The 27175-nt window shown below is 40.1% G+C and overlaps 1 protein-coding gene across 1 annotated transcript in view; it reads left to right on the plus strand.

Annotated features, from left to right (window-relative positions):
• The window catches only part of LOC129674865 (uncharacterized), an 86795-nt gene extending 75139 nt beyond the window's left edge, over positions 1 to 11656 (plus strand). Inside the window, 4 exon segments of the mRNA XM_055604956.1 lie at positions 10308 to 10480; positions 10725 to 11143; positions 11145 to 11205; positions 11208 to 11656. Coding sequence (XP_055460931.1) covers positions 10308 to 10480; positions 10725 to 11143; positions 11145 to 11205; positions 11208 to 11656 — 1102 coding nt within the window.
• The last annotated feature ends 15519 nt before the right edge of the window (positions 11657 to 27175 follow it).

Below are 27175 nucleotides of genomic sequence, written 5' to 3' on the forward strand. Positions count from 1 at the left end.
TATTATTATTATTATTATTATTATTATTATTATTATTATTATTATTATTTGTTCCTTTTTTCTTTTTTCTTTTTTGGGGGGAGAGGATTAGGACTCGAACTCAGGTATTTATACAGTGCTAGACCCCAAACATTATGTATCAAAGTTTCTATAACTTTTAAAGAATTTGTAGGTTCTTTTTGTTTTTTTTTTTCTGTTTAGTGAGCCATTTTTTATTCTAGGCAAACACACACACACACACACACACACACACAGGTATATGATTTCCTTTATGTATTTGAACATACATAACCCATTTAATATCTTTATCCAGTAAGTCTAAAATCTGAAATGATTTCAGTACTCATTCTCGCATATGAATTGCATGTCTCCGATTATTGAATATTTCATACATTTCGGTAGAAATATGTGAATAATAAATAACACAATCAGGCAAATGTAGTGTGCTTAGAAAATCTGGGAGGCTAAAGTAGTAGGAACACTAATTAGAAGCCAGCCTAGTGAGAATTGGTCTGAAAAATAGTGAGTAGGCAAATATTATGATGAGGTAGCATATTACACATAGCCCCAGGCTTCGTGGTCACATAAAAGTAGTAAAATGTGTTATAAACTAAGGACAAAAAGGATCAGTTTAGTTTTATAGATGTATTTTGTTGTTTGGATAAATATAACTACAGACACAGAGAAAATCCAAACAATCATTAGGTCGTACTACAAAAGCTTATATGCCACAAAATTTGAAAATCTAAAAGAAATGGACAATTTTCTTGATCGATTCCATCTACCAAAATTAAGACAAGATGAGGTAAAATGATTGAATAGTCCTTTTTTTCCCACAAGGAAATAGAAGCAGTCATCAACATTCTCCCTTCAAAAAAAAAGCCCTGCCAGATGGATTCAATGCAGAATTCCACCAGACCTTCAAAGAAGTGCTAACTCCAATTCTCTCCAAACTGTTCCACAAAATAGAAACAGAAGGAACATTACCAAACTCATCCTATGAAGCCACAGTCACCTTGGTACCTAAACCACACAAAGACCCAACAAAAAAAAGAACTTCAGATCTATTTCTCTTATGAACATTGATGCAAAAATACTCAATAAAATGCTTGCAAACCGAATCCAAGAGCACATCAAAGATATCATCCACCATGACCAAGTAGGCTTCATCTCAGGCATGCAAGGGTGGTTCAACATATGGAAATCCATCAATGTAATCAAACCACATAAACAAACTGAAGGATAAAAACCACATGATCATCTCCTTAGATGCCAAAAAAGCATTTGACAAAGTCCAACACCCATTCATGTTTAAAGTCTTGGATAGATCAGGGATACAAGGCACTTACCTAAACACAGTAAAGGCAATATACAGCAAGCTTATAGCCAACATCAAACTCAATGAAGAGAAACTTGAATCAATCCCACTGAAATCAGGTACAAGACAAGGCTGCCCACTATCTGCATATCTCTTCAACATAGAACTTGAAGTCCTAGCTAAAGCAATAAGACAACTAAAGGAGATCAAAGGGATAAAAATTGGAAAGGAAGAGGTCAAAATGTCACTATTTGCAGATGATGTGATAGTATATATGAGCGACCCCAAATATTCAACAAGAGAACTCCTCCAGCTGATAAATACCTTCAGCAAAGTGGCTGGATACAAAATCAACTCAAAAACTTAGAAGCCCTCCTGTATACCAAAGACAAAAGGACTGAGAGAGAAATCAGGGAAACAACACCCTTCACAATAGCCACTAATAACATAAAGTACCTTGGGGGTGACTCTAGCCAAGCAAGTGAAAGTGAAAGGCCTGTTTGAAAAAAAAAAAAAAAAAAAAAAACTTAAATCTCTGAAGAAAGACATTGAAGAAGATATCAGAAGATGGAAAGATCTCCGTGCTCATGGTAGGATTAACATAGTGAAATTGGTGATCCTGCCAAAAGCAATCTACAGATTCAATGCAATTCCCATCAAAATACGAACACAATTCTTTACGGACCTTGAAAGAAAGATTCTCAGCTTCATATGGAGAAACAAAAAACCCAGAATCTCCAAAACAGTCCTGTACAACAGCAGATCATCTGGAGGTATCTCCATCCCCGATCTCAAGCTGTACTACAGAATAATAGTAATAAAAACTGCATGGTATTGGCATAGAAACAGAAAGGAGGGTCAAAGGAAATGAATCGAAGACCCAGAAATACATCCACATACCTATGAATACTTGATTTCTAACAAAGAAGACAAAACCATTCAATAGAAAAAGACAGCATCTTCAACAAATGGTGCTGGTCAACTGGATGTTTACATGCAGAAAAATGAAAATAGATCTATATTTATCACCCTGCACAAAACTTAATTCCAGTTGGATCAAAGACCTCAACACAAAACCAGATACTTTAAATCGGTTAGAAGAAGAAGTGGGGAAGAGCCTGGAACTCATTGGCACAGGAGACAACTTCCTGAACAAAACACCAATAAATGGGACTTCATGAAACTGAAAAGCTTCTGTAAAGCAAAAGACACTGTCGGCAGAACAGAACTACAGCCTACAAATTGGGAAAGGATCTTCACCAACCCTATATCTGACAGAGGGCTGATATCCAAAATATATAAAGAAATAAAGAAGTTAAAAAGCAATAAATCAAGTAATCCAATTAAAAAATGGGATATGGAACCAAACAGAGAATTCTCTGTAGAGGAATATTGAATGGCAGAGAAACACTTAAAGAGATGCTCAATATTCTTAGCCATCAGAGAGATGCAAATCAAAATGACCCTGAGATTTCACCTGTTACCCATCAAAATGATTAAAATAAAAAACTCAAATGACAACAGATGCTGTAGAGGTCGTGGAGAAAGCAGAACCCTCCTCCATTTCTGGTGGGAAGGTAAACTGTACAACCACTTTGGAAATCAATCTGGAGCTTTCTCAGACAATTAGTAATAGTGCTTCCTCAAGATCCAGCTATACCACTCATAGGCATATAACCAAAATTTGCTCAATTACACAACAAGGACATTTGCTCAACTGTGTTTGTAGCAACTTTATTTGTAATAGCCAGAACCTGGAAAAGACCCAGATGTCCATCAACAGAGGAATATTTAAAGAAATTGTGGTATTTTTACACAAATGGAATACTACTCAGCAATCAAAAACAAGGAAGTCATGAAATTTTCATTCAAATGGTGGGATCTAGAAAAGATTATTCTGAGTGAGGTATCCCAGAAGGAGAAAGACACACATGATATATACTTACTTATATAGACCTATAAGATATGATAAACATAAAGGAATCTATACACCTAAAGAAGATAAACATGAAAGAAGACCCGGGGTAAGATGATCAATCCTCACCTAGTAAGACAAAAGAAATGGGCATTGGACGTAGGGGAAAACAAGTAACAGGATAGGAGCCTACCACAGAGTGCCTCTGAAAGTCTTTACCTAGCAGTGTATCAAAGCAGATATTAAGACTCATAGACAAACCTTTGGCAGAGTGCAGGAAATCATTTGAAAGGCGGGGGAGTTAGTATGACGTGGAGAGGATAGGAGCTCCACAAGGACAAAATATATCAGGGCACAGGGGTCTCGTCTGAGACTGATACTCCACCAAGGTCCATGTATGTATCTAACTTAGAAACTCTGCTCAGATGTAGCCTGTGGTAGCTCAGTAACCAAGTGGTTTACCCTAGTAAGGGGAACAGGGACTATTACTGACAGAAACTCAATAGCAGGCTCTTTGACCTCCACACCCCCAAGGGTGGATCAGTCCTGCTAGGCCACAGAGGAGGACTTTGCAGCCAGTCCTGAAGATATCAGATAAAACAGGGTCAGATGAAAGGGGAGGAGGTCCTCCCCAATCAGTGGACATGGAAAGGGGCAGGGAGGATATGAGGGAGGGAGGGTGGGATTGGAAGAGTATGAAGGAGTGGGATACAGCTGGGATATAGATTTAATAAAATGTAACTAATAATAAAAATGAAAATAAAAAGAGCTAGAGAGGAAGACAACTCAAACATTCTGTGAGCTATCAAGATTCAGATCAAGGAGGTAGGGGCACAAGCAACAGTCTAAGAAGTGAATTCTAGAGATTCTGGTGTGAGTGAATAAGGACAGGAAGTGTTGTGGTTTGGTAAGAGGATGTGATCAAACATAACTGGGGCACTTAAAAAATTACAAAGAAGTTCTTTTCCTCTGAGATTTATAATAATGAAATGAAGTGCCATTTACTGTTTTCTCAAACTGTTGGATCTTAATCATGTTTAATTTTTTTGTGAGTTTGAAGCATGATTCTGATATTTATGCTCATATACTTTTAATGATTTTGCTTTCAAAAATAAGCAAACTTGATCCTGCTAGTTAGGCTTTGTAGGACTGGGAAGTCTTCGGGTTTTTGTTCTGTGGGAAAAGTAGGGACAATGACAGCTACTTCAGAGTTGCCCAGCTAGTTCTCTGGACCTTCCCAGAGAACCTTCATGGTTAGGAGTATGCACAAGGTTCTATTACATGACTCAGCTTCCCTGAGTATTGAACTTTTGTGTAAATTATTTGATGGTATGCCATTATTTTCACATATACTACAAAGGACTTCACTTTTGCATACAGTTAACATTATAGTAAAATCACCCTTTTAAAGGCATATCCTAAAATAGAAATAATTTGAAGCTTTGTGAATCATTATATTATGTTTCACATAATGGTGAGGCAATGATCAACTCAGTGACAATTAGTCCATCTGATAAGTACACTTTCCCCCAAAGTGGCAATTATGTTTTTAGATTTCTTGACACACTGCTCATGTTGATGAACATATACAATGATACTGGTCTAGTTTATAGAGTTGTGGCTATATAGTGGTAATTTTAAAGTTCTCATTGTTATTAAAATGTACCTCAATATTTTATATCAATGCATTTCAAATATCCCATGATTTATTTCATTAAAATTTCACAAAGGGTGGGAATGCTTAGGGGTAGAGGATGCCTAGCATATATAATGCTTGGTTTAGTCCTCAGCATTGCCAAAATATTAAAAATCCATTAATGTTTTTTAAAATTTTAATATGCTTTCCTAATTAAAGTTTTTCTATGCACCATAAAAATAAAATAAAATAAAATAAAATAAAATAAAATAAAATAAATCACTCAGTTTGTAGAGGAGTTTTGAGATAGAACAGCTGAGTTTAACCAGTCAGTGGAAGTTCAGAAAGAACTATAAAGGGTGAAAACTCACCCTGTCAGCAGTAATTCTCAGAGGCTAAAATCATTCTAGGGGTAGGTTAGTAGACACAGACTGGAAGCTGAAGCCTTCAAGGTAGCAAAAGATTAGATTGTATGGAGGCCAGAAGCTTTCAGGCCTAACCTGGGAATAGTTAGATAGAAATGGTCTGGGATCAGCCAAAGCATGTATTCATAAAACTTGGGTATGAATCTCATCTTATCCCCTCATCTGAGGAAATAAATACAACATTAACAGATGATTAATCAAAGTATCAGACTTCTTCCAGGACCTCTGTTGGAACTAGAATATAAATTTTGTGGGTTTTTGAATGTGTTATTTCCTTTGTAAGTAAAATTTTATTAATTTCTAAAATAATTTTTGAGCAACTATTTTGTGCCAGGAAATGTCAGAAATCAGAAAGGTAAATAGTTCTTGAAATCTTGATATTGAGGTTCTTGTAGTTCTTGTATACTAATATACTAATATATATATATTAGTATATATATATATATATATATATATATAGAGAGAGAGAGAGAGAGAGAGAGAGAGAGAGAGAGAGGGAGAGAGAGAGAGAATTTGGCCCACAGTGTTTGAAGAGAAATGACTAATTATGTTTATATCATATCTGACTCCCTTCATATTTTTCAAAGCATAACATCAGAATACAGCCTCATAAATATGAATTGACCCAGAATTTTCACTTCAGAACCCTGGTATATGGTGTTGTTATGAACATGGACATCTAGATATATCTAAAAATTACCTATTTCATACCCTAAAGATACATACTAAGAATAAGAATTTCTGTGTCTTATGGTAGGTCTATTTCACATTTTCTAAATGGTACCCATATTGTTTTCCATAATTTTGTGTCATATTACATTCCTACCATTAATATAAAATAATTTTGTTTTTGTTACACATTTTTCATCACTTGTTACTATTTAACAAGCAATCTTTCTGTTCTTCTATATGACAGCCTACACTAAAGACACATATAACACTTTCAGTGCATAAAATAGTCATATTCTCTCTTACCTCTTTTGGCAATTTCCAGTGTTCTCCCTGGCCATTCTTAATCTTTAGAAAGTCTAGAGCAGTATTTATCAGCCTTCTTAATGCTGCTACCTTTTAATGCAGTTCCTTCTTTTGTGGTGATATCCACATATAAAATTATTTTCATTGCTACTTCACAACTGTAATTTTGCTACTGTTATGAGTTACCTGTGTTTTCTGATGCTCTAATGTGACCTCTGTGAGAGAGTTTTGACATCTAAATGGGTCACAATTAACAGGTTGAGAAGTGCTACTCTAGACTGTTAGATGCTGACTATGGGATCACTTATCATCCTGTCATTCCTTTAACTTTATAGGCCCCATATATATTATTGCAAGTATATGTGCATTTTTGTTTTCCACCAGCAAGGGTAAACCCCATGACATCACATACTGTAAATGTAATACTCACTGTTTAGCTTCCAATATCTTTCACAGTACATTGCATACCATATTACTAAATAAACAAGTAAAAATGCTAGCGTTATATTAACCCAACAAAATTTTCACATCTTAAAACTAGTGATTACACACTCAATACGAATTACTGATGAAAAATAACTTCACATACATAATTCACATATACAATTTCATAACTTAAAATAAATTTTCATCATTTTACATGTTTATTTATTCATTATGTATGATTTTCAAGAGTCAGTTCTCCTTCCATCATGTTCCTGAGGACTGGTCGCAAGATGTCATCTCAGGCAATACTTCCTCACTTTCTGCAAGCTGTCCAGAACGTTTGTTAGATGTAGGTGGGCCTCTGGAAATTTCCATATGTGCACAGGGGACTCTGTGCCCATTTTCATCTCCCCAAGAACATCTTGATCTTTGGATTATTTCTCTGGCAATCTAGGGACATCTCATCCTAGCCAAATGAATCTTGGGCATTTGTTACATGTCAGACGGCCCATGGAAAACTCCATCTGTCCCATGTCCTAGAGAGTCTTCACCATTGAGCAGAGTGCTGAGAGAACTTTCAGTGCTTCTCCAGGTGATCCCACACTCCTTCTCTCTGCTTCTTGTCTTTTGTAACTTACAATATCTGCCAAGACTTCTCTGGGTCCTTCAAAATTTTCCACAGAAAGTCTAGATTCCTTGTCATCTTCCACTGGAGTCTTTGAAACACTCCATTATACAAAGAGGAGTCATGCCCAGTTATTACCTGTAGAAGGGAATTTGAAAACTTCTCCATGTCCAGTAGGGACTTCAATATATCAACCCTGTATTACAGAGCCCTGGGAATTACAACCTTAGAACAACAGAGTCAAGCAACTTCTCATTCTGCTCAAGCAGCTGTGGGTCCCTGCCTATCTACACAAGGGACTAAAGAAATGTCCACATCTACAAAGATGATGCTCAGATATTCTCCATCTGTCCAAGGGCTTTTAAACCCACCCTCACATACACAAGGTACAGGATCATTGTCCAATTATGTACATAGTACAGTAGCACATTCATAATCTACCCCCATGTCTCACAGATATACCTACCATGCCCAAAAGATGATAGAAACTTTGAAATCTGCCCAAAGGTCTCAAAGAATTTCTGTAAATGTACAAGGGTCTCTAGAATGTTTGCCACCACCCTGGGTGCCTCCAGGATATTCATTCTCTGCACCAGGTGCAAGAAAAAGGTCTAAGGCTACTTCAAGACATGTTGGATCTGCTAAAGTGCCTCAGGAACTTTCCATATCTACCCAGGAGGACTGAGTTCCTTACTTTCTTCCCAAAGCCTTTTGGAACATTCCTTATCCACAGAAGGGACTTTTGACTCTCCACACCTACATGAGGTACCCTAAGACTTTCTCTTTCTTGCCAGGGACCTCTTGAATCTTTGCAGGCTGGCAAAAGAGTTCAACAAGCAGCAATCTGCTTCAGACTCTTCAGAAACTATGTCTTCTTCCAAAGGTCATATGTCAATTTCTTTATCTGCACAAGAGTCTCTAGGACCTCCTATTTCTTCCCAAGGATATCTTGGATCTCTGCAGTTTTTCAAAAGGGTTCAACATACAGATCCATCTGCTTCAGACTCTTCAGGATCTATGCCTTCTTCAAAAGGACACAGGGAAATCTCTTTATCCAGACAAAGGACTCTAGAACCTACATCATCTGACTTAGGGCCTTTGGAAATTCCTTTATCTGTTCAAGTGAGTTCAGGACCTTTGTTATCCATTCAAGAGTCTGGAAGACTTTGCCTGTCTTCCAAGGAGACTCTGGAAGTTTCCACCTATATAGGTGGCAGTTTAGTAATATCCAACTCTTCACCAGGGGATTTGGGAACTTCAACAGAAGGGTGGCTGAAAATGTCTACACCTGCACAAGTGACTCTAGGACAGTTACCACCTCAGGAAGTGAAGGCAGGAAATTCGTTATTTACCTAAGGAACTCTGGGACTGTCGATATCAGCACAAAAATCTCTAGGGCATTCACCATTTGTTCACAGGGCTCTGGAAACTTCCACATCTTCCCTGGAATTGCTAGGCACTTCTAATAATCAAGTGTAGCCCGCGTGGTCGCCTCGCCAGCAAGAACGCACACAGACACCAGGATTCTTCTGCAGCAAGCGTTTATTCAGCAGTAATGAGAGGAAGACCCAGAGCCCCCAAATGGCGCTCCTTTTATACTCTAAATGGTGACATGTTGGTTCCTGATTGGATGCAGCCCATCAGGCCATCTTACATCACTAAGTGAGCTAATCTTTGGCTCGAATTCAGCTTTAGCGCATGCGCATAGGCAGTTGTTTATGATCTCACACACCGGATGCCGGCGCCATCCTGTAATGGCGTTTGCTTCAGGCTCTTTACAATCAAGGTACTATAGCACAATTCCCATCTATCCTAGGAGATGGACTCTCTTTGTCTGCCCATGGAATTGTTCCAAATTTGCCATCTTTCCAAGTTACTCAAGAGACATCATCTTCTGCCCAGGGAACTGTAGAAACTTCATCAGTTGTGCAAGGTGTTCTTCAACTTCAGCTTCATCCCCCAGGGTATCTGGGACCTTCCCAATGTACACCAAAGACATCAGGAATCCTGCCTTCTCCTCAACAGGTTTTAAAAATTTCAGGATCTTCATTGGGGTCTCTAGGAACTTTTCTATCCCTCCCAGGAACTCTGGAACTTTACATCTCTGCCCAAGGTGATGTGTGTGCCGCTCATTCTAACCAAAAGGTTCAGAGATCATCAACATCTCTCCTGGAACCTGTCCAGTCATCTCCATCTTCTCAAGGTTCACTGGAACATACTCCATTGGTACAAGGAACCTTAGGATCTTTGTTATTGGGCCAATTGTGTCTAGAATTGTACATTTCTCCTTAAGGGTCTCTATGATCTTCACCACCTCAGCAAGGATATTTAGAAGATTTGTCAGCTACCCAAGGGACTCTGGGAATTTCTCCATCTGGAACAGAGAATATAAGACATTCAAAACCTAATGAAATGTTTCCAGAAACTTCTACATTTTCCCAAGAGCATCTAGGCCCTTCTCTAGACCAAGAGGCTTTAACATGCTCATGATCTTCTCTAGGAGGTCTTGGATTTTCTCCATCTTCAAAATGTACTCTAGGAATACCACCATCTTTCCAAGATGCTTGAGAAACACCATCATTTGCCCAAGGGACTATAGAACCTTCATCATCTGCTCAGTGTTCTAGGAACTCATGCTCCTTTGGAGGGGAATCTGGGTCCTTCCCATTTTACCCTAAAGACATTAGAACCTTTACCATATTCTCAAGAGGTTTACAAATTCTATCTCATGGACTCTAGAAACTTTGGCATCTATTAAAAAGGTGCTGATATCTGCTCAATGTGCTGTAGGCCATTTCATATCTGACCAAGTGATACTGGGACCACCAACGTTGCCCCAGGAAACTCTCACCTCTTCCACATCTGACCAAGTGTCTGTGAAATCTGTTCCATTTCAAATGGGGATTTTAAGACTTTCCCTAACAGATGAAGGTTTTCAGAAAATGTCTTCAGGTGCAAAAGTGACTCTTTGAGATTCACCACTTCAGCATTCTATGGAGGAAATTCATTTTCTACAAAAGGGATCTGAGGCTGTACATCTCAGCACAAGAATCTCTTGAACATTCACTATCTGCTCAAAGGACTCCAGATACCTCCTTGTCACCCCAAGTGCCCCCAGGATCTTGTCTGAACCAAGAGGCATTAAGACTTTCATCCTCTGGTCAGGAGATCTTGAAATTTCTGAATCTTCCCAGAGGACATTAAGAACATTGCTATGTTGCCAAAGCACTCTAGAAATTTCATTTGTTACCCATGAGATGATAGAACATTAACCATCTTCCCAAGATTTTCTTGGACTGCCACCTTCTTCAGTGCAGATTCTGCAATCTTTACCACTTACTCCAGAGACATCAGAAACTTTGTCATCTACCCAAGCCAATTGTAAGACTTCAGAATCTTTTCAGGGACTCTAGAAACTTTACCATCTGATCCAAGATCTCTGGTACTTTTGAAATCTCATGAGGGTGCACTGGGCCTTTCAGTATCTGACCAAGGGATTCTGGGAACATCACCACCTCTCCAAGAAACTGTGGAACTGTGTAAATCAGCCCAAGGGCCACTAGAACCTATGCCATCTATCCAGGAGACTGTGGGAACTTCTTTTTCAATAGAATTTCTGGGACTGTCCATTTGTACACAGGGAGACTTTATTCCTATCACTCTTCATGAAGACTGCTTGGGACATTCCCCTTATTTCAAAATAAGCCCTAGACTTTCTAATTCTACCAAAGGAATATTTCTATTTCCTGAAGGGGATATCAGATATTCTCTTTCAGAACTCAATGGCTTAAAATCTATTCATTTTGCCAAAAGTAGGCTCACCATCTTCCAAGTATGTCAAAAGGGACTCAAATTCTACCTCTACTCCTCAAAGGAGTTTCTCACCCCAACATCATCAGAATTGAGTCTCAGATCCAGTACCCCTCCTAAAGAAGATCTCAGATGTTCACCCTCTCCATCTCTACTAGGTAGCTCCAGACATTCTAAGTTGAAGAAGAAAACAAGATCAAAACATGCCCCTCTAGACCAAACATGCCTTGAATCTGTACCATCAGATGAAGGCTCCAAAGTTTGCCATTGTTCCAAAAAGGGGAAAAGAGCTTTAATATCTGACAATAGGAATGCAAGGCTTAAAACTGAGCCCAATGGGAGCCTCTCCACTTCTGCTTCTGCCAAGAGAGTTTGCAGATCCTCACGATCTTATACAGAGTGCTTCAGAAGTCCTCCATCTCCTCAAGGTATCCCAAGATGGTCCAAATCTACTAAAACCAAACTGAAAAAGGCCTCCTCAGACCAAGCAGACTTTCAAGATTCCCATTCCGAATGTGAGGGCTAAAAACTATTCTCTTCATCAAAGAGAGGGCTCAGGCATTCTTCATCTGCCAAAAGGGGCCAGAAACCAAAAGAACAAGAGAGCATAGCACCTTCCATCTCTACAGAAGAGGGTGTGGGAACTACTCCCATTTATGAAGAGAACCGCAGGCATTCCACCTCTCCCCATGGGATCCCCAGACATACTACTTCTACCAGTAGAAAATCAAGGCATGGCCTTATAACCAAGAAACCATACAAGCTTCTCCTGCAGACCAAGAAGGTGTCAAGCCCTCTCCAGATGAAGACAGTCCCCATGGGGGTGTCAAACCTTGCTCATCACCCCAAGGGAATTACAGCCACCTAGATTCCATTGAAGAGGGCTTGAAACATGCACTTTGTAAGACAGAGAGAAACCCTGTGTTAAAGGGGAGCCCATGGCTCTGCTTCCTGTCCAACGGGGACTCATATATGCACCAATTCCAAAAGAGAAGGCCATATCATTCCCTGCTATCCAAGGAAAATTCAGACACACCATATCTCTAGTGGACTTGAGATCTTCTCTTTCTTACCAAGGGAGAGACACAGCCTTCCAGTATTAATATGTCCACCCACCCATGTAACCCCTCTGCCCTTGGAGGCCACAGATATACACATTTATCCCCATGCTGACTCAAAAGGATCCCACTGCAAAAAGGGAGCTGGAGTTCTAACTTCTCCCCTAAAGAAGGTATCAGACCTTCTCAGTCTGACCAACATGGCCTCATACTTTCATATTCTCACCAAAGGGACACCAGCAATGTCCCCAGTGTTCAAGGCCTCAGAATGTTTCAATCTGAAAAAGAGAGGGCCTCTTACATACCCCATCTAACAATCTGGGTCTTAAGTACACTCCTTGTGACCAAAGGAAATTCAGGTATTTTTCTTCTAATCAAGAGCACATCAGACCTTCAACTTCTGCCCTAGGAAGCCTCTTACTTACCTCTTCTGCCCAAGGAGTTATCAGAGCTTCTGAGTCGGTCAAATGAAACCTATAAAGTAGCCCATCTCAAGAGGGGAGCCTGGGCCCTGCTTTCTTTTTCCATGGCATCTTTAGATCTTCTAATCCATAAGCCAGCCTCATAATTTTCCACTCCATACCAATATGAACAACAGAGTTTAGAACTTTTCCTTTTCATCAACCATCTGCCAAACCTACCACTTTCACTTCTAGCTGACTCAGATGCACACTGAGGCATCACTAGGCCCTCTGACTAACAGCAAGGCAGGTGTTCCCTTCTGATTAAGAACTGCTCACAATTTCTACCTGGAAGAACATGTTATACCATTTACTCTCTATAAAGAATGACATGTGCTTCTTCTTACCAGTGCGGCCCTAGACCTACTTTCTCTCACCCAATCAGTGACAAAACAACTCCTTAAGCCTAAGGTGCTCTGAGTGATTCTTATTGTGAACCTCCGACCTCATGACCTCTGCCCAAAGAACAGGATACTTTGCCTAAGGTGCTGGAGCTTAATAGTAGCCAACAGAGCCTGAAACACAGGATGAATCCCTTAAACTTGGTCAGCAGAAATGAAGAAGACATGTCCTTCATGTTCAGAAGTAAGCAGCTGAATTTGTCATGCTACCTAGCTGGGAACTGTCTCCTAGCATGTTAGAGATAGATCACACCTGCCTTGCTTACATGATATGGATGTTCTAGATTCCCATGAAAATCGGATAAAGAAATGTTCAGACCTTCTCTAATCCTCAAACTGACTCTTGTTCTTTCCCTGCTACCCAAGATACTTTTTGAACTTTCTGCTTTCCCCAACAGTAGGAGACATTCTGCCTGTGAGGAATGCTGTCCTCAAATTCTCCTGTTTGTCTGTGGATGCCTCAAACATTCTCATTCTATCTACGGGTTCTCCAAACTGTGTATCTGATAAAGATGACTCATAGTTATGCCTTCACAACCAGGAGGGCTTTCACTTTTTCAAACACCTGAAGAGAAGCTCAAATCATTCTGAAAGGCTCAAGGGGCTTCCATGCATATGCCTTCTAAAAACCAGGAGGCCAAATGTACTTCCCTAATTCTCAAGCATTTTTCAGACTCACTTCAGGTTCACTTCAGAACCACAGGTCATCCAAACTACTGTGTGGACCAAGGGGTCTTCTAGTCTGTCTCTTCAGAATCAGAAACCCTCAGATCTTACCCAATAAATCAAGTGCCTTCAGTTTTATCTGTCTATAATCAATGTGTCTCACAGCATTCACCAATAAGTCAAGGGTTTTTTAAGTCTATGTGCTTAACATCAAGGGCTTCAGATGTTCCACCAGGTTCAACTGGAAATTAACACATATTTCCATTGAAAACCAGGAAACCTCAGACATATACAGGACTCAGACTTACCTGTACAGAACCAGGGTATCTCACACATCCTCAGTGAATGAAGGGGTCCTGACACATATGACTTGAGAATCAAGGAGCCTCAGACCTCACCAGTGTCCCAAGAAGATCACAGTTATATGTTTTTTAAAACCAATGAGCAGCAGAATTTCTGCAAAGTCACAATGTGGCTTGAGATTTATCTTCTAGAACAAGGACAATTTACAGCCCCAGATAGTAACTCCATCAAGCTTTAGATATGCCACCTCAGAACTACACTAACCCCTGACTTCAAGGGGATTGACACCCTCCTGGAACATCTTCTGAAGAGGAATGTAAACTTGTTTTCTCTAACCACAATAGCCCCTGGCTTTAATGCTATGCCAAAGCCAAGGAGGGTGACCATATAGGGATGCTGCTAAAATGTACCTTCCTTGAACAATAAGTCTTTAGTCTTCTTCTGTCTCTACTGGAGGAGCCATGGTCCTATGACTGAAGCAAGAAACAGAACTGACCCTGTGACTGATGGTTATGTCTCAGATACTGAGGCTTTCCTGAAGGTTCCTTGAGACTGATTCCTTGTGGCAAAGAAAACATGATCTCTTTTTGTTCATGGCCAACTCAGGTTTATCATCCAACTAAGAGATACCAGAGCTTCTCCCTCAGACACTATTGGGTAGGAAATTCTCTTTTGCAACTGAAGAAACCTTAGAAAACTATGGATTCATGTTTCATGGCCAATGAATAAAAACCTCTGGCTGGGTCCAAAGCCATCTATCTTTAAGCTGCTCGCCAGAAAGGTACCTTCCTCTATGTATACTCATAGGCAGCTTATCATAAGTTTAAGTAGGGAACATAACCTGGGATTATGATTCAGTCTGTCAGAAGAACCCTCATATTGCTGTCAAGCCTTCAGTGGGTTACCAAGAGACAAGGATTTTCTTAAGTTCTCTGAAGACATGGAGGCATGGGGTACCTGGACCTTTCTCTTCTGCAGAAGGTAAACAGGGATATTCCCCTTCTGCCTAGTCATGTCATTGATCCTTCTCTTTTCGAAAACCTTGGCATTTTTTTCCTATGATATTTGGGACCTTAAAACTTACCCTTTGACCCAATGGGCCCTCAGAATATTCCCCTCTGAGCAAGAGCATAGGGAATATTTCACCTCTGACCAAGGAGCACTGGTTCCTCTGGTTAGAGTTCATAGAACTCAAAAGTAGCAAGCAAATTCTGGATCTTCATGCCACTGCCTAGAATAAAGTCACCAGGTGTGGTGTAAAATTATTGGTCCAGCTCAATCTGATTATTTGAACACAATTCTTAAGAGACAATCATTCTGGAACACCCACTGAAGCTGTTCATAAAATCTGGTATTGATGCTTGGTCTTTTGCAGATTCAGCTGAAAACATGCATTTCCTAGACTGTGAAGAATTAGAAGTTGAGGCCATGCTAAGTCCTCACTAGGTATGGTAGGCAAATTAATTTTGTTCAGATTAGTATGGATTTTTCACACTGTGATCATATCTTCCCCTGGTAAATGGACCTTAGAACCTCCTCACTTCCCATAGTATTCACTCCTTCTACCTTTGGTTAAGGAGGCATCTTATATTCCTACTAAAGCAAAGATCATTCCACTTTGTCTAAAGTAGGCTTAAATTTTCATTATGTGAGAGAAGGCACATAATACTTCTGATATTATGGAGTGAGTCTTAGACGTTTTTCTTAATAAATGGTTCTAAGAAGTGTCCTTCAGCCCAAGGTGAACTTCAGGTTCAATAATGATGCAGTTAAATTTGAACACAGGAGACTTTCCAGAGACTCATACTCCAACCAAGTACCATGCACAGATGTAGCCCATGGCAGTTCAGTGTCCAAGTGGGTTCCATAGTAATGGGAAGAGGAACTGTCTCTGACTTGAACTGATTGGCTTGTTCTTTGATCACCTCCCCCTGAGGGGGGGAGCAGCCTTACCAGGCCACAGAAGATGACAATGCAGCCACTCCTGATGAGATCAGATAGACTAAGATCAAAAGGAAGGAGAGAGGGACCTCCCCTATCAGAGGACTTGGACAGGGGCATACGTGAAGAAGGTGGAGGGAAGGTAGGATTACGAGGGTAGGAGGGAGGGGCCTATAGGGAGATACAAAGTAAATAAAGTGTAATTAATAAAAGTTAAATAAATGATGCAGTTAAGAAACTGACATGTATAGTCTGTCAAGGAAGATGGCTATACTCTATTTTCTTTGAACAAAGGAACTCTATACATACCCTTTCACATCAGGGGTCTTGATACAAACTCTTCTGATTAAGAGTGCTACAGACAAGGCAACTAACATGAAAACTCACTCAGATGTTCATCTTTTTCTCAATGAAATGTTAATGTTAAATCAACATACCCTGGCAATGGTTTCCTCAGAGAATCTACTTCCATCCTAGAAACCTAATTTCTTTTCCACTAGTTTGTCTTAATATTTCCCTTCTGACTTTCATGGCCAGGCATGCCCAAATGACCAAAGGGAGGGCAGACCACACTGAACTGAAGTCCTGTAACATGACAATAAAACTCTGATCCCTGAACTAAAACATTCTACCTTTAAGATTTTCACAAGAAATGGAGCAGTCCTATCTTTGTTGCCCATGCCTATGTTGCTGATGAAACACTTGTGGAGGAAGCAATCCAAGATGGAGACAGCCAGCAGGCATGGTATCTGGTGAGCAGAGGATCTGAAACTCCTAAATTGGTGAATGGAGGGGCAGCAGAAGCCAGAAGCTCAACATTGAGGCTTCCTGAGCAAGAGGGGCAACCCTTGAGCTGAGACCATTAAGATCCAGGTCACCCATGGACTTCTCTGTGGACTGAGAGCGGTGAATATTCAATCCTCCTGCACTTCCCTTTGTAGGGTACCCCTCCTAGGTGGAGGTGCTCCACAATGACCTCTACTCCTAGCACAGAACTCTCTGCTTTGTATCTGAGACAGAGAAGTAGGGCCACCATGTCCCTCAGTGGAGGCCTACCAGCTGTATGGGCTACTAAGGTCTGTGCTCCACAAAGGTCAACTGACCCACCCGGGTCCACCAGACCACCCAGGTACATGGACAGCTGTAGGGGCTCCCCAGAGCCTCTCAACTGGCATCAGTACCAGGGACCTCTCAGTTCTACTGTTGTGGCTGAACTCCCAGTGGACTGCTATACCAGCTTCCAAGTACTGCAGTTATAGCAGTACTGAGCTAACAGATCTCCTACACTCCCGTTTGTCCTGGCAGGTCCAAATCTGAGAGTAGAGAACAAGGGGAATCCCTGTGCTTTCTTATTAGACCTGCTAGAGAGTGAGTGTACCTTCAAGTGTCTGCGTGCAGAGCCCTAGATCCAGAGTCCCTCTACACTAGCAACCAGACCCTGGATCCCTCCAACCCACATTCCAACTGTGGACAATGTAGAGATTCTTTGGACAGCATTCTCAACATTGAAGCTCCTGTTTTGAAGGTGTACAAGTAGAGTCCAGGCAAACAACTCTTGGAGCCCAGACAGATCTGAATATCAGAAAGACAGTATGACAGGCCTGTAGGCCACTGAAGTGTTCAGGGGATCTGCACATGGCAGTGCATCCAAGAACAGCACCAGGGCCTGCAACTCCTGCTGCTCCTGTACCATTTCATGCCACACATTCCAGGCATCTACACTCTCTAACACCTATCCTTTAAGGCATAGTTCCACAGACACATCCATGCTTGCTTGCTCACACTTTTGCATCTGTGCCAGCAGAACTTCCTCCCTTAGTTACAGTTGAAACACCAAAAAACACCCTCAAACCAGTGGACTTCTGTCATCTTCCTGAAAAATAATCTAAACACCAAAGAAAGAAGGACCCAGGCAGAAGTACAAACTCCAGGAACAAACAGTTAATGTTGTAGATATGTAGATGGGCAGAGATTGTCATAAGAACACATCCAACAAAAATCAGGACATCATGGTTTAACCAGCAACCTCCGAAATCAATGGACACTCTAATTTATCAGAAACACATGAAAATGATTTTAAAGCTATGCCTATCCAGTTATTAGAGGCACATAAAGACAAAAGTAACAAATCTCTCAAAGAAATACCCAAACAAATGGAAGCAAACAAAGAGGAAACAAACAAAGCTCTCAAAGAAATAGCCACACAAGTGGAGGAAAATAAGGAGGAAATGAACAAAGTTCTCAAAGAAATAGAAGCAAATATAGCCAAACAAATAGAGGCACAATTACTGGCATATAGAGAGGACATGAACAAAAAAAATAATAGAAGCCATCATAGAAAGACAGGAATTCACATTCAAACAGATGAAGGAAAAGTAGCAAGGCATGTAAACTTAATTAGACTTAATACAGAAAACACAAACAGAAAAAAAAAAAAAAACTGGAACTGGAGAGCTTAGAGAAATGATCAGGATCCACAAAGGTAAGCATCACCAACAGAATACAAGAGATGGAAGAGAGAATCTCAGGTGCTGAAGATATACTTACAGAAACTGACATTACTCTCTTAAGAAAAAGTAAGATCAGAAAAGTTCCAAACACAAAATATCCAAGAAATCAAGGATGCCATAAAAAGCCAAAATATAATAATAATAGGAATAGATGAAAAAGATTTCAGGGTCCAACATCCAGAAAATATTTTCACAAATATGAAAAAGAAAATTTTCCCTACTTAAAGAAAAAGATGTCCATAAACATACAAGAGGCCTACAGAACACCAAATAGCCTAGAGCAGAAAAGAAACTCCTCACATCACATCATAGTCAAAACACTAAGTCTACAGAACAAAGAAAAAATATTAAAAGCAGCAAGGGGGGGGGGTCCAAGATGGTGGCACCAGGAGGACACTGCATCTGAGGAGCAGGACAGCATTTTCAGCATAGCGACCAAGACACTGATCTCTGGGCCCTAAAACAACAGCGATCGTGTTTCCGGGGTGAGAGGAAATCTCCATGGTGTGGGAATCAATCGGGTACACTCGCATATCACCCAGTCAGAAGCCGGAAGTGATCCCGGGTCACACAGGCACTCGGTTGCCAGACCAGAGCCACACTCCTGTGTGTCCTGATCACCTTCCAAGGCTAAACAGTGGGCACAAAAACACCAGACACTTGGAATCCCAGTCAGTAGAAAAACCCACAGGGAAGGAAGGAAATGGGACTGACCCCAGGTCACCCAGTCTTTCCCTGGAAAAGGTCCCACAGAATGGTGGGTGCAACGTGCCAGCTCTTAATGGGGCTCCAGCTGCAAGCACAGAGACTTGATGTTCACCCACCTCTCCATCACAGACAAAACTATGTGCCCCACGGCATCAGAGACTGGATTTCCCTGTCAGGAGAAAACCCCACAGGGAAGGAAACAAATGGGGACTAACCTCAAGTCAACCAGTCTATCCCTGGAAAAGGTACCACAGATCTGTGGGCACAGGCTGCCAGCCCAGAGATCTGCTGTGTACCAACTCTCCACCACAGAGAGAACTTGTGCCCCAGAGCATCAGAGACTTGGAGTCCCTGTCAGGAGAAAGTCCCACAGGGAGGGAGACAGGTTAGAGCACTCAGCCGACCCCCCCCCCACAAACACACACATCAGCACACATGGAAAAGTTCCCGGGAAAAGGTCTCAGGTTCCTGCCCAGTCACCAGCTTGGAGCCACCATACACCAGGGCCTTTGTGCTCTATGCACCAACCCAAACACCCCAAACTTGGGCCTTCCTGGTGGGAGAAAACCCCGTGGTAGGAGAAACACCTGGCCATAACTCAGGACCTCAGGACAAGTAACTCCGGAAAAGTTTCTGGCTATCCACAGGCTCCTGACTCTAGGCTCCAGCTGCACACATAAAAGCAGAGCTCACCTGCCACTGACTACCACTTGGGTACTGGGGCACAGAGCCCCAAACTCAGGCCTACAGAAGCATGGGATCCCAGAGATCAACCCCCAGAACTGCTACTGGGGGCAACCAGTTATCCCTAATTAAACTGACCAAACCACAGGGCAACCAGGTTACAGCAGCAGCTCACTCAATTTACAGCAAGAAACCCAGAAGCAGGGCAGCTGTCTCCAGGACTTCTGCAGGTGAGAGGAGAGCCCTCTTGACTAACAAAGGACCACAGTTACCACTCAGCTCTGTATGCCTGAGGTGAGCTATGGCAATTCCTGAAAAACAATGGCCATTCGGTGACTATACCCAAAAAGCTGAGGAGGCTTCCTTCAGGTAAAATCATATTCTTGCCAAGGGGATTCTCTCCACCACAGGATTCCAGGAACCACCAGAAAATAACATCCAACTCCTAAGATAGCTCAAAGTGTAGAGGTCACTGTAAAAGCTCAACCAACAACAGACAGAGTAATATGGCATCTCCAGAACCCAGTAATCCAGGGGCAAGCAGCCCTGGACACCCAAGCATAATTGAAATTCAAGACGATGACCTAGCATCTATGCTTACAAAGAGGATAAGCGAGGAAACAAATGAAACTGGTAAAGAATTAGAGAAAGATAAAGTCAAACAGATTAAGGCCATCCATAAAGAAATAGAGGAAGATAAAAACAAAAAAGATTATAGCCATCTGTAAAGAAAACAAGAAGTTGTAGCCAGTTTGTCGCCTTTAGAGAAGAAATGCTTAAATCACTGAAAGAAATAAAAGAAATAGAGGATTGTTCAAACAAACAACTGAAGGAATTGAAGGGAAAATAGGAAAATACAGTTAGACAGGTGAAGATCTGAGGATAGAATAGGAAAAATTAAAGAAAACATCAATGGAGGAAACTGTGGAAAGAACTTAATGAAGAAAACAGGAACTAAAGAGGTAAGCATAACCAATTGACTACAAGAGACAGAAGAAAGAATCTCAGATGTGGAAGATACAATGGAAGAAATGAATGTTTCCATCAAAGAAAATGTTAAATTTAAAAAATTCCTGACACAGACTTTCAAGAAATTTAAAACAACATGAAAAGACAAAGCCTAAGAATAATAGGAATAAAGGAAAAACAAGATTCCCATTTCCAAGGTCCAGAAAATATTTTCAACAAAATCATAAAAGAAAATGTCACCAATTTAAAGAAGAGTCATATTAAGCATACAAGAGGCCTACAGAACTCCTAATAAATTAGACCAGAAAGGAAAATCCTCCCTCCACATAAAAATCAAAACAATAAGTATACAGAATAAAGAAAAAAATTAGTAAAAGCTGCAAGGGAAAGGGGGCAAGTAACGTATAATGGCAGACCCAACAGAATCTCACCTGAATTATGAAAGCTAGAGGGTATATACGAATATCATGCAGACCCTAAGAGAGCACAGACGTCAGCACAGGCTATTATAACCAACAAAAGTCTCAGTCATCATAAATGGAGAAAACAAGATATTCAATGACAGAAACAAATTTAAACAATACCTACCCACAAATACTGCAGTACAGAAGATACTCAAAGGAAAAAATACAACCCAAGAAAACTAACTACTTTCAGGAAAACACAGGAAATAAAAAACCTCACTATAGAAAAACTAAAAGTAGCCAAACACAAAAACACATTACCAAAATCAACATCAAAATCAAAGGATCTAAAAGCCACTGGTAATTAATCTCTCTCAACATCAGTGGCCTTAACTCTCCAATAAAAAGACACAGACTAACAGAATGGATGTGTAAATAAGACCCAACATTTTGTTGTATAAACATTACATATCCAAGTCACAAAGATAGAAATTACCTGAGAGGAAAGGGCTGGAAGACAGTTTTGCAAGCAAATAGACCGAATAATCAAGCAGGAGTAGCCATTCTAACATCTAATAAAAAAACTTTTTCAACCAAAATTAATCAAAAGAGTTAGGAAAGGACACTTCATTCGCATAGAAGGGAAATTCCACCAGGAAGACATCACAATTCTGAACATCTATGCCCCATATACAAGGGCAAACATATTCGTAAAAGAAACATTGGTAAAACTTAAACCACACATAGATCCCCACACATTAATAATGGGAGACTTTAACACCCTACTATCAACAAAGGACAGGTCAACAAAACAGAAATCAAACAATGAAACAATGTCTAAAACAGAGGTCATGAATCAAATGGACCTAACATATATTTACAGAACCTTACACCCAAACACAAAAGAATTTACTTTCTTCTCAGCACCTCAGGGAACCTCCAAAATAACCCATATGGTTGGTCACAAAGGGAGACTCAACAGATACAAGAAGATTGAAATAATCCCTTGTATTCTATCTGATGACCATGGATTAAAGCTGGACCTCAACAACAACAGAAATAGCAAAAAGCCGGCACACACATGGAAACTGAACAACTTGCTACTAAATGACAGCTGGGTCAGAGAAGAAATAAAGAAAGAAATGAAATGAAAGTCTTCCTAGAATTCAATGAAAATGAAGACACAACATACCCAAACTTATGGGGCACAATGAAAGAAGTCCACACAAGAAGAAAGTGCACAGCACTAAGTGCCTTCAAGAAGAAATTCGAAACAGCTCATTCAAGCAACTTAATGGCTCACCTAAAAGCCTTAGGGAAAGAGAGAGAGAGAGAGAGAGAGAGAGAGAGACACCAAAAAGGAGTAGACGGCTGGAAATAAACTCAGGGCTGAAATCAATAAATTAGAAACAAATAAAACAATTCAAAGAATCAATGAAACCAAGAGCTGTTCTTTGAGAAAATCAACAAGATAGACAAACCCTTAGCCCAACTAACCAAAAGGCAGAGAGAAATTATCCAAATCAGCAAAATCGGAAACAAAAAGGTGGGCATAACAACAGACACTGAGGAAATCCAAACAATCTTTAGGTCTTACTACAAAAGCCTATATGCCACAAAATTTGAAAATCTAAATGAAACAGAAAATTTTCTTGATAGATTCCATTTTCCAAAATCAGACCATCAAAGAAGAGCTAACTCCAATTCTCTCCAAACTATTCAACAAAATAGAAACTGAAAGAACATTACCAAAAATCATTCAATGAAGCTACAGTCACCTTGATACCTAAACCACACAAAGACCCAACAAAAAAGACATCTTCTGACTTATCTCTCTTATGAACATTAATGCAAAAATAATCAGTAAAATACTTAAAAACCAAATCCAAGAACCCATAAAAGACATCATTAATCATGACCAAGTAGGCTTCATCACAAGCATGCAGTGGTTCAATATGCTGAAATCCATCAATGTAATTCACCATATAAACTAACTGACGTAGAAAAACAACATGAACATCTTAAATCCTGAAAAAGCATTTGAAAAAATTCAACACCAATTCATGTTTACAGACTTGGATAGATCAGGGATACAAGGGACATACCTAAACATAGTAAAGACAATAATATAAAGCAAGTGTATAGCCAACATCAAAGTAAAAGGAGAGAAACCTAAATTTAACCCAGTGAAATCAGAGACGAGGCAAGGCTTCCCAATCTCTCCATATCTCTTCAAAATAGAACTTGAAGTCCTAGCTAGAACTATAAGATCCTGAAAGGAGATCAAGGGGTACATATGGGAAAGAAAGAAGCCAAAGTATCACCATTCACAGATGATATGATAGTACACATGAGACAACCCAAAAATTTAGCCAGAGCACTCTTTCGGCTGATAAACAACTTCAACAAAATGGCTGGATAGAAATTTAACTCAAAATTAAAAGTACTCCTGTATTCGAAAGACAACAGGGCCAAGAAAGAAATTAAGGAAACAACACCCTTCATAATAGCAACAAATAGCATAAAGTACCTCGGTGTGACTCTAAGTAAGCAAGTGAAAGACTTGTTTGAAAATAACTTAAAGTCTCTGAAGAAAGAAATTGAAGAAGATATCATAAGATGGATAGATCTCCTGTGCTCATTGATTGGTAGGATTAACATACTAAAAATGGCCATCCTACCAAAAGGAACCTACAGCTTACATGTTATTTCCATCAAAATACCAACACAATTCTTTATAGACCTTGAAAGTAAAATTCTCAAATTCATATGGAAAAACAAACAAACAAACAAAAAAAAACAGAATTCCTAAAGCTCAACAACAGATCATCTGGATGTATCTCCATCCCTGATCCCAAGCTGTATTACAGAGCAATAGTAATAAAAACTGCATGATACTGGCATAGAAACAGAATGGTAGATCAATGGAATCAAATCAAAGACTCAAAAATAAACCCATACACGTATGGACACTTGATTTTTGACAAAGAAACCAAAACCATTCAATGGAAAAAAGACAGCATCATCAACAAATTGTGCTGATCTAAGGGGATGTTACATGTAGAAAAATCAAATTCAGTCCATATTTATCAACCTGCATAAAACTAAAGTCCAAGTGGATCAAAGACCTCAACATAAAACCAGGCATACTAAATCAGTTTGAAGAAAAACTGGGGAAGATCTCAGAACTCATTGGCACCAGAGACAACTTCCTGAACAGGACACCTACAGTACAGATTCTAAAATCAATAATCAATAAATGAGACCACATGAAAATGAAAAGTTTCTGTAAAGCAAAAGATACTGTCTTCAAAACAAAACGGTAGCCTACAGATTGGTAAAGGATCTTCACCAAACCTATATCTGACACAGGGCTAATATCCAGAATATATCAACAAAGAAGTTAAAAAGCAACAAATCAAGCAATCCAATTAAAAAATGGGGTACAGACCTAAAGAGAGAATTCTCTGTAGAGGAATATTGAATGGCAGAGAAACACTTAAAGACATTCTCAACATCCGTAGCTATTACAAAATGCAAATAAAAACAACCTCTGCTTTCACCTTTCACCCATTGGAATGACTAAGATAAAAAACTCAAGTAACAATATAAGCTGAAGAGGATGCGAAAAAAGGGGACCCCTCCTCCATTGCTGATGAGAATGTAAACTTGTACAACCATTTTGCAAATCAATCTAGCCCTTTCTCAGACAATTAAGAATAGTGTTTCCTCAAGATCTAGGTATACCACTCCTAGGCACATATCCCAAGTAAGCTCAAGTACACAACAAGGACATTTATTCAACCATGTTCATAGCACGTTTATTTGTAATAGTCAGAACCTGGAAACAACCCAGATGTCCCACAATGGAGGAATGCATTCAGAAATTGTGGTACATTTACATGATGGAATACTCCTCAGCAATTAAAAACAAGGGACTCATGAAATTTTCAGGCAAATTGTGGGATCTAGAAAAGATCATCCTGAGTGAGGTATCCCAGAAACACAAACACAGACATGGTATATACTCACTTATAAAAGGATATTAGACATAAAGCAGAGAATAAACATACTAAAATATGTACACCTAAAGAAGCTAAGCAAGAAGGAGGATCCTGGGTTAGATGACCAATTCTCACTTAGAAAGACAAAGGGGATGGATATTGGAAGAAGGAAAAAACAGGGAACAGGACAGGAGCCTACCACAGAGTGACTCTGAAAGACTATCCTGCAGGGCTTTGAGGCAGATGCTGAGACTTATAACCAAATTTTGTGCAGTGTGCGTGGAATCTTATGAAAGAAGGGGGAGATAGTTGTACCTGGAGAGGACAGGAGCTCCACAAGGAGAGCAACAGAACCAAAATATCTGGGCACAGGGGTCTGAGACTGATGCTCCAACCAAGGACCATTCATGGATATAGCCTAGAACCCCTACTCACATTTCAACCATGGCAGCTCAGTATCCAAGTTTCCTAGCAAGGGGAACAGGGACTCTCTCTGACATTCACTCGATGACTGGCTCTTTGATCATCTCTCTCTGAGGGAGATCAGCGCTGGCAGGCCACAGATTTGAACAATGCAGCCAGTCCTGATGACACCTGATTAGCCTGTGTCAAAAGGAAAGGGAGGAGGACCTCCCCTCTCAATGGACTTTGAGAGGGTCAAGGGGGGAGATAAAGGAGGGAGGGTGGGATTGTGAGGGATGAGGGAGGGAGCTACAGCTCAGATACAAAATGAATAAACTGTAACAATATTAAAAATTAATAAAAAAATTAAAGGTTTGTGGAGGATGCAGAGCCAGCGATTACCAACAAGCCTGAAAATAGTGCTCTGATTGGTGGTACGCATGCCTCAGAGTCACAGAATACATGGTTAATCTCTGCTATGAGGATGTTTGGAGGTGATAATATATTGCTATACCTTCTTCCAATTCCCAAGGTAACCTGTAGGATTAACCTTCTACCTTAGGGATTCTGTTACTATCCTGTTCTTCCATACCCTCTCAAAACATTCTTCCTCTCAAGAATGGATCCTACAAACCTTCCCATGTATGGCCAAAGTAATCTCACACCTAACTGATTAGGCACAGTTCCATGAGAGACTTGCTTTATAAACACCCAAGGCCTCCAGTTCATTCTGGTTTGAGGTTTCATAGCCCAAGTTTAGCAATTAGAACAAAGAACCTGTGTCATCTCCTTTCATGCTAGTCATTAGGAATGGAATGGTTTCAACATTTCGGCTAGATCTGGACAGCTGAATGCAAACTAAGGAAAGAATGCTAGCCAGTGACAGTCATCCACGTCTTTGGTAGAAGGCATAAATTTCTGCCTTGCCTCTCCTTGAATGAACACAAACTATGAAAACATAAAATTTGAATAAGAATTGGAACCCCATGATCATTGCTGGGAACTTTTTCCTCTATGTAAGGTATCAGGGACATTATTATCACCAGAATGTGTATGAGACTTTTACCCTTTGCCTAAAGGAGAGTCTGTACTTCTCCTTTTTCAATAGTTTTCTTCCCTTACACTGGGACTCTGTGTTTCCTCTTTCCCCAGTGTTACCTAATTCCTTCTCATTATGTTGAACAAAATGTCAGAAGTCTGTTAGGACCAGGATTTCCCTAGATCCCATTTGTCCAATGGGTTCTAAATGAATTATTTTTTTTGTTACATGGTCCATATATAGTTCCATTCCTGCGCTCTGAGTCTTTTTTCTTCCCATTAAAGGGGTGCCAGACCAAGGGGCCCTTACACTACTCCCTTCTGTAAAAAAGACTATCAAACATTACCAATATTCCAAATAGGTTGGAGGCCAATATTCTACCTCCATCCAGCAAGAATATTTTAGACATTCGGTTTCTGAAGAAAAGGATCTGGGAAATCTAATTCTATTGAAGGCTCCCTCAAACTAGACACTCTGGAGTCTAAGATGGCAGTG

Source organism: Psammomys obesus, unplaced genomic scaffold, assembly GCF_907164565.1.
Source record: "Psammomys obesus unplaced genomic scaffold, mPsaObe1.curated_primary_1811, whole genome shotgun sequence".
Classification (NCBI taxonomy): Eukaryota; Metazoa; Chordata; class Mammalia; order Rodentia; family Muridae; genus Psammomys; species Psammomys obesus.